This window comes from Chaetura pelagica, unplaced genomic scaffold (genome assembly GCF_000747805.2).
Source record: "Chaetura pelagica isolate M959 unplaced genomic scaffold, ChaPel_1.0 scaffold329, whole genome shotgun sequence".
Taxonomy (NCBI): domain Eukaryota; kingdom Metazoa; phylum Chordata; class Aves; order Apodiformes; family Apodidae; genus Chaetura; species Chaetura pelagica.
In genome coordinates this window covers 121,648-130,472 of record NW_009954609.1, presented here as the reverse complement: position 1 = coordinate 130,472, position 8,825 = coordinate 121,648, and the positions used below count along the sequence as shown (strand labels likewise).

At 53.5% G+C, this 8,825-nt stretch overlaps 1 protein-coding gene across 1 annotated transcript in view; it reads right to left on the bottom strand.

The window, feature by feature from the left end:
- The window catches only part of LRRFIP1 (leucine rich repeat (in FLII) interacting protein 1), a 28,666-nt gene that overhangs the window by 4,355 nt on the left and 15,486 nt on the right, over positions 1 to 8,825 (bottom strand). The window contains exons 4-9 of the mRNA XM_010005454.1: positions 5,444 to 5,488; positions 4,065 to 4,142; positions 3,695 to 3,727; positions 3,193 to 3,318; positions 998 to 1,168; positions 820 to 912 (exon numbers count right to left, since the gene is read on the bottom strand). Of these exons, the coding sequence (XP_010003756.1) occupies positions 820 to 912; positions 998 to 1,168; positions 3,193 to 3,318; positions 3,695 to 3,727; positions 4,065 to 4,142; positions 5,444 to 5,488 (546 nt within the window). The remainder of the gene's footprint in view (positions 1 to 819; positions 913 to 997; positions 1,169 to 3,192; positions 3,319 to 3,694; positions 3,728 to 4,064; positions 4,143 to 5,443; positions 5,489 to 8,825) is intronic.

Here is an 8,825-nt window from a genome sequence, read left to right as displayed (position 1 = left end):
GCCAAGCCCTGCTCTTCAGCAAAGTCCTCCTTCCATGGAGGACTCTCCTCTGCTGGACCAGAAGAACCTGAACCTGAAGAAACAACAACCCCCAGTGCTGCTGGGACTCCAGGATTGACTGAATTCCCACCTCTTTTCCAAGGTGGAAAATCCAACTTGGGAATCAGAGCCAAGTTGTTCTGGGATTTCATGGCAAAAACCAAGGGACCTCCTTGGTTCTTCACCCAAAAGTCTACGGAGGGTTTCACATATGAGGGTTTGCAAAAGCAGGACCAGCTGGAGAAGGGAGAAGGACATTCTGGGAAGCCATTCCAGGAGCTGAAAGTCCCTACCCCTATTTTTTTGTCTTTCCACTCGATGGTCTCCTGAAGATCAGCAATTTCCCTGACATGGCTCTGGTGGGTCTGCTGCAGCTGCTGGATTTCCTGAGGGACAGGGATGAGAAGGAGGAGACAGGAAGGAGGTGAGCAAAGAAACTCTGGAGTGCCCAAAAAGGGCTGGGAAAAGAGAAAGGAAAAGGCAGGTAGGGAATAAAGGAGGATCCAGCTGCAGAATTCCTGACACCTCAGCTGGAGCCAGGGCCCTGAGGGACACCCCAACTCCACACCCAAGCCAGCTCATGGACAAGACCACAAAGGTCACCCTTCTCCAGGTGGCATTTCTGTGGCTCAGCTCTGCAGCTCTTTGGCTTGGAATGCTGGGATGTCTCCAGGAGAGGGAATCAAGACCCTCCAGGCCCCACTTTGAGCATCTCCAACTGTTCCTGGGGACACATCAAGCCAAAAAAAAGAAACCAGAAGACACAAAGGAGTCACTCACTGCAAGCATTTCTTCTCTTTGCTTCAAAGCCTCCTTGATTTCCAGGAACTGGAAGTGCAAGATGCTGTGGGCATGTTTCTCCCTCTCCAGTTCCTGGGAATAACCACACATCCAAGATAGGTTTTGAGGGACCTCGTGAAGAAAAGGGGATCCCACCCCTCCATGAATCCAGACATACTTTGCTCTTCTCCTGGTACTGGCGCCTGGACTCTGCCAGCTGCTCCTCCAGCTCCAAGAGGGCGTCCTTCAAGGTGTCCACTTGGTACATGAAATTGGTCTTGTCGTTGTCCAGTTGCGCATTGGACACCATGGCCTTTTTATACTTCTCCTCCACTTCAGCCAGAGAGTCCTGCAAGGAAGAAGCAGGCACAGAGAGGGTGGCAAAGGACACTTGGGCCAAGAAAAAGACCTCCAAGAGAAGCCACATGCCAGCATGCTGAGAGGAACCAGGGCTCATCCGTGTCCTCCCAGTGAGAACCTGCACGTTCCCACCAGCAGCTTTACCTCAGGAGAAAGTGCTTCCCACCCTCTGCTGCTGCAGCTCCTGCCCTTCCCAGAGTTTTGTTCTCCTTCTCCCTCCTGCCCCAGCCCCCTGGCAGTTCAAGAAGGTGACCAGTTGGAACGGGTTCCTCTTTTAACCTCGAGGTGAACTTGAGTTGAAGATCATGAGGCCTTCAATGAAGCCACAGATTCCAGGGATCCTTGCAGGGTGGAAACCACCACATATCCTGCCCCAGAACTTGCCATGAAAGCCCTCGAGCTTTTCTCACCTGCTGCATCATTTCCCACCCCATTTCCTGCCTCTCATCCCTTCCTGACCAATTCACTCCCTGAAGGCAGGATTCCCAAGGTCTGGAAAACCTCACCACCACCTGAAGAGTAGACAGCTGATGACCAAGAGCTCAGGATCCTTTCCTGCGTGGTGGGACCGTTGGATTCCCATGGGAATCTTGGACCTTCCCATGGTCTTTCAGGCCACCAAGCTGGGCAGATCCAACCACTGCCCCTCCCCCTCTCCCTGTCCTGCTGCAGCCCCAGGAGCAGGAACCCCAGGAGAGCAGAGACAGAGACCTCAGAACTCAGCTGGAAAACTTCTCAGGCACCTTCCTTTCCAAGCCCTCCCAGCAGGAAGCATGCAGGGTGAGTTGGGGGTGTCTGGGGGGGTGGTCTCCTGGCTTTGGATGTTTAATTGTTGTTAATGAGCACACTCCCAATTAAGCAGTACCTTCATTTCTTTCAGCCCCTGCATGTATTTGCCTTCTACATCCTGAATCTGGTCCTTCAACTCATAGAGATCCTGGGGGGAAGGGTGAGAGGGGTGAGTGATGCCACCTGAGGAGCTGCTGCTTTTGCAGCAAGAAGCCTCAAGTTCCTCCAATCCCATCATGTCATTTCTACTAATCAGCATCATCAGAAGGCAGGCACAGTCCTGGGTGGCATGAGACCCAGTCCTGCCAGCCAGCTGGGACGTGATGCTGGGCTGGGCTGCTGGGGTTTTTGGTAGTGGGGAAGGGCCCCACTACCCATGGGGAAGTGGCTCAGTAGGAAGCTGAGAAGCTCCCCCTGCTCCAAACCAGCCAAGGAACCATTAGAGGGACAATAGATGCTCCTCTCTGAGATAACACCTGAGCAGAGAAGCATTAAAGGAGAAGATCTGAGCTGGAGAAGGGGAGATGCTGGGGTGAAGATCCTGGTGGTTCGTGAGGAAGAAGGGGAAAAAGGTGCCCAAGCAGAAGTTTCCCTGCAGCCCATGGGGAGATGGCAGCTGTGCCCTTGACACTCCTGGAGGAACGTGGTGGGACATTTCCTGAAGGTGCCAGGAGGGCTGAACTTGGCCACTGGACTTGGATTTTGTGGCCAGTGGATCTGCTGCCAGTGACTTGGATAATGCAGCTGTGGAAGCCCCCAGGCCAAGGAAGGTGCCTGTTCCTGAACAGCCTGGGACTCTGGGAAGCCCACCCTGGAGCAGCTCTGGACCTGGTGGGAAGGACTCATGGAGGAGAGGTTGGTGGAGGATCTGCCATGGGAGGGACCCCGTGGGGAAGCAGGAAAGGACTGTGAGGAATCCTCCTTCCTGAGGAGGAAGGAGCAGCAGGAACTGCCAGCCTCTGAACCCCATCCCCCAGTGCCTTCTCAACCTTTGTCTCCACCCATGAGCTTCTTGTTGGGTTTGTCCTCCCCATGCCAGGGTGTGAGGGGGGAGCTGAGTGAGTGACCATGGAGCTGGTTCTTTGTGGTCATGTTGGGCCCAAACCAGGACAGGAATGAACAGGAACAACTTCAGAAGTCGACCTGTGGTTTCTTCATCTGTCAAATGTGGGGCAGCAGAACCTCCTGGGCTGGGTTACTAATGAGTTATTCAGTGTTTCTTACCTTAATTTCTCTAATTGATGCCTCAGTATCAGCTGAGATGGATGTGTCCCCACTGCCCCTCCGGGAAGAGGTCCCACCCAGGGAAGCTAAGGTAGCTGCTGATAAGCTGGAAACACAACGTGCTCCCTAGAATTTTAAGTGAAAAACAGTTGTTTTCTTGATTTATAGACGCTGTGGGTTTGTAGTTCAGGGCTTTGGGGACTTTTTTCATTGGTTTTGGCTGGTTTTGAGGTCTGTTTTGGTTGGGGTTCCTTTAGAAACCCACAACTTGCACTGACCAGCAGCTCAACTGCTGGATGACGCCAAGTCGAGTAAAATGGGACTTTCTAAGGACAAAACACATTGAAAAATGCAGGTTGGACAACGGAGAGTGAAGAGAAGAGGCAGCTCAGGTGTGTTTGGAGGCTGCTGGGCCAGGGGCCTGCACAGCCCAGCTCCTCACAACCCCAAGGAAGGACTTCAGGGGCTGGTCCCACCTTTGCCAGGTGTTTTCAACACTCACCTTCTCAAAGTCTTTCTCTGGCCTTTCCTCAATCTGGAAGACAAAGATTGAGAAGAGTTGGTGAGGGCAAAGTAAAAGGGCATCTTTCTCCTGCCCCAGGATGTCATTCCTGGTGGCAACCAGGAGAGCTTGGGGGAGCTCAGCTTTGGGGTTGGGCCTTAATTCTGCCCACAAATCAAGTTTATTGTTACAGGTTGGACCCCAATCAAGGGCCAATGAGCAAATTTCTCCCAGTGTTGTAGAAGGAAAGACTCTGAAGAGCAGGAGGATGGAGGAGGAGGAGAAGGATGGAGGAGGATGGAGGAGGAGGAGAATGAAGGAGGATGGAGGAGGAGGGTGAAGGAGGAGAGGGAGAGAGGAGCTGACTCACCACGGGACTGGCCCGAGCAGAGCTGGCTCTGGAGGATGCCCGGGATCCTGAGGCCAGGAAGGAGCTGTACTCAGAAGGCTGCAGCAGGAAAAGCAGCAGGAAGAGCAAGGAGAGAGGTGGGAAAAGCATCAGGATTGGGAAGGAGAGAAGACTGGGGAGCTGGCATCCAAAGGGAAGACACCAGAAATGGTTCCATGCAGAGGGATGGGGAACAGAGTGTCCACCTGGAAAACGTTCCAGCTGAGGAAGCCCCATCCTCAGGGTGAGAGGTTAATGAGCCCATCTCCACCCCCAAGTCAACACCCACAACTCCATCCTGCTGCTCCTCAGGAGCCCTGAGGTTCTCTGGTCACCCTTTCTTCTCCCAACACACCCCTGGACTCCAGAGGCCAAAGCAAGAACCTGCCTGTGGTTAATGAAGCTCAGACCACCTCAGAGACCACCAGGGAGGGCAGCACAGTAGGCCTTGCAGACCAACCCCCAGCCCAGCAGGGAGGCAGGACAGACAGACAGGACAGCCAAGGAGGCACAAAGAGCAACAATCAAAGGGGGGGGTTGATGCCCTCAGAGCAGCCTCTGCTGCTGCTGAGCCTGGAGAGTTGTGTTCCAGCTGCTGAGGCTCCCAGGAACCAACCCAAACCAAGGAATGATCCTCCTCTGGCAATGCACCACCTCAGCTTTGAAGGTTTCTCCCAGCTGGTCACCACAGGGATATCCTGGACTCCTCCTCCATGCACACTAATTAGGCTTTATTTATTAAAATTAAGCTTCATTCCAGGAAAACCAAGCTTGGAACACTCATGAATGAGAAGATTTGATTTCTCCCAAGAGCAGAACCACATCAGACCTTGGAGGGACTTATTTCCCAGAAAGACAGATACCCCACCCAACCCAAGGGCTTTGGAGACCTTGAGGAATCACTTTTGGGATGGAGATCATAGAATCATGGAATTCCAGGCTGGTTTGGGTTGGAAGGGACCTTCAAGATCACCCAGTTCCAACCCCCTGCATGGGCAGGGACACCTCCCACCAGCCCAGGTTGCTCCAAGCCCCATCCAACCTGCACTTGGACACCTCCAGGGATGGGGCAGCCACAGCTTCCCTGGGCAACCTGGGCCAGGTGCTCAGGATGGACGTGGCGTTGTGTGGTTGGGTTTGGAATGGTCTTCTTCTCCCTTTTTTGGGAAGGAGGGAGAAAAGGGCCTCTGAGGTTCCCCCAAGGAAGGGGAGAGCTCTGCAGATCCATCCATTACTGCTCCAGGATTCCCAGGAAGCTCAGGGTGACATTCCTGGGTGGGAATGTCCCTCAGCCTAAAGCGGCCGTGCTTGGGGACAGGGGGGGTGACAGGACAGGGGGACAGAGACAGAAAAGGTCTTACAGGCTGAGAGCGACGGCTGAAAAGGTTCTCCTGGAACCCACAGGCCTAGAGTGGAGAGAGAAGAGTCAGAGCAGCCAGATCCAGGCTTGGAATCTGCCCAGGTCACAAGGAGCACCTTGTGGAAGGGCTAAGGAGCACCAGGCCACCATTCCTGACCCAGCCCAGCACCTCAACCATCTGCACTGGCAAAGGGGCCACCTCGGTTCTGCCCACTGCTCCAAATCCATGGGGAAAAGCAGCTGAGCAGCTTCCTCCTCTGACCTGTCTAAACCAGGAGGATCGTGGGATCCCAGACTGGTTTGGGAGGGGAAGGGACCTTCAAGATCGTCTAGATCCAACCCCCTGCATGGGCAGGGACACCTCCCACCAGCCCAGGTTGCTCCAAGCCCCATCCAACCTGCCCTTCAACACTGCCAGGGATGGGGCAGCCCTAAGTAGAGCTCCCAAAATTATCATGGAATGGGGTTGGGTTGGATGGGACCTTCAAGATCATCCAGTCCCATCCCTGCCATAGTCAGGGACACCTCCCATTAGACCAGGCTGCTCCAAGCCCCATCCAACCTGGCCTTGGACACCCCCAGGGGTGGGGCAGCCCTAATTAGTGCTCCCCAATTTAATTATCATAGAAACATGGAATGGGTTGGAAGGGACCTTCAAGATTCAGGAGAACTTTGTGAGGGCACCAGGAGCTTTGCTGTTGGTGACCAGCAGGTATGAGAAACCAACCCCAGATGCAGCAGTGAAGCTCCCTTGGCCACATGCAGGGGACAGTTTGACCTCCTGGGGGGGATTCTAAAGCTTCAAGAAGTTTCCTTCTAGCAGCCTAGGAATGATTTGTTTCTCAGACCATGTTCTGCAGTCTGGGCTGATCCAGAGAGCAGAGGAGTTGCCTCAAACTGAACTAAAAGGTCAGTTAATTCAGATTTACCCCCTTTTTTTCCAGACCATTGGAGGCCAAAAAAGCCAACAAAGCCACTGCAGGGAAGGGAGGAACTTCCCATGAGTCTTTCCAACCTCTAAAGGTTTGGGTTTTGGTTCTTCAAGTTCTCCTAAGAAGTCTCAGAGGTCAATTGCTCCAGATTCATTCCTAAGTACCAGAGGTTGTGTCATCCCAAGGAAGGCAAAACAAACCCAGGCCAGAAGACAACAGACGCAGCTGCCATTCTAGGAAGCAGGCTGAGATGTGGAAGAGCAGCTGCTGTGGTGAAGACCAGGGTCAGAATAGTAGGAAGCCTGAATGAAGTGTCCAACAACCAAACCAACCCTTGAGAACTCAGATGTGACTTCGAGTCCCCTGGTCTACTGGGAAGTGGCCCTGCCCAGCCAGGGTGGTAGGACTGGAGGAACTTTGAGGCCCAGAGATGAGGCCCAAGAATCCCAGGAACATCTTGAGCAGAAATCCCTGCTCAGCCTCCACAATTTAAGCTCCTCTCCTGCCTCCTTGTTCCCCTGAACACCCAAGGCCATGACACTTTCAAGGTGCTGACACCATGAAGGCCAGTGTTTGGCCAAGAACCTGCCCCAGCACTGGCTTCTGCCCAAGGATTTCTGCTCAGGATTCAACTTTCACCCCGTTCTGTCCAAGAACATCAAGCAAGGTTTTGGCTCTCAAGTTCTACTGGGACCAAACATGGAGATTTCCCTTCCCCACTGGTGGCCTGAATTTCTTCTGAAGCTGCAGCTCCAGGTCTGACCAAACCATTGTTTGCCATGTAGGAAAAACCTGTTTCACCACCAGGTGGGGATGGAAAGGTGAAGCCCCAGCTTCAAAGCCCATCAAAACAGGGGTTGTAGAAGAGGAGAAATCATCTACTAACCCTGCCAGCTTTTCTACTCTGAGATGATCCACCCTGATCTTCCTCACAGTCACTGGGCTGCCATGGAAGGACAGAAGGGACAAGAAATGGATGCTCTCCTGGGCCTGGTGGCCCCTTTCTCTGTGTTATGCTCCCTCTAGGGAGCAGGTCCTGGGGAGCAGCAGGAACTGGTTCTTGAGAAGGGAAAATGGGGTCAAAAAAAGGGACAAGAAATGGATGCAGGGCCAAGATAAAGGACATTTTTTGGGGGTAGCACTGTGGAAAAACAAGGGGAGACAGAACTTCTCCAACATCCACCAGGAAGAGCAGAAGAGCAGGGGTCAAGTGGTGGTTTCCAACCTGGGTGTCCCTCATGGACACCAAAATGTTAAGGATGCTCCTGCTGGCCTCTTTTTTTGACCCCATTTTCCCTTCTCAAGAACCAGTTCCTGCTGCTCCCCAGGACCTGCTCCCTAGAGGGAGCAGAACACAGAGAAAGGGGCCACCAGGCCCAGGAGAGCAGAAGGAAACCAACTGGACTGCCCGGTTCCTCATCCCCGGGGCAGCCCAAGCAATTAACAAGCAGCCAATAATTAACTTCAAGTCATAATTAAGAAATTCAGGTCAGTCAGGAGGGCAGAGTTGGAGGAACTTTCCCTTCTCAACCTTCCCAACCAGCTCAAAATCCACCCAATCCCACCTGGATTGACCCCCTGAGCAGGATCCTCATCGAAAACATCTCCAGGAGAAGGGAAATTAACCAGTTTCGGGCCATCCTGGTCAAGCAGCTCCAGGGATGAAGCTGAGATGCCCGAAATGTCCCATTTTCACCCCAAAAAGAGGCCAAACAGCCCATCTGGTTTTGCTCCCTTCCCCCTCCCTCGAGCATCAGAGAGGGGAAAAGGTGGGGAAAAGGGGGGGACTGGGGGCGGGAGGTGTGGAAAAAGGGAGGGAAGAAAGGGAGGGAAGAAAGGGAGGGACTCAGAGGGTGGGGGGAAAGGGGGGACACAGGGGAGAAACAAAATGGGGGGGACTCAGGGGGGAAGAAAAAGGGGGGAACTCGGAAGGGGGAAACAAAACAGGGGGGACAATAAAGGAGGGCCCTCAGGAATGGTCCTTGTTTCCCTGCTGCTCATGCAGGAGGCACCAGCAGCAGGAGCCCAAAGCTCCTCCAGGACCCGGGATATGTGGCTGAGCCACCCAAAGGCCACCTGGGAGCTGCAGCCTCCTCAGGAGGAGCCGTGGGAATCCCAGAGTGACCCAAGGAACCACCATCCCCCTCCCAACAAACCCAGATGTCCACCAGGAGTGGTTTCCAAGCTCAGCTGGGAAGCCTGAACCTGCTTCTCCCAGACTTTGGATCTTCACAGGATCTTCTGGCTTGAAAAGTGTAAGGTCCCGAGCATCCCTGAGGGTTCCACTCAAACTGGGACAACACCTAAACTCTGGGAGCACCTTGTGCTCTTGCACAATCATCTCCCACCAGAAGCTATGACCATTTTTGTGATCACTGGGTTTTGATTTTCCACCTTCTTGACTTTTTTAGAATTTTGCCCTGAGTTTTTTGAGGGATAGTTTGAGGCAAT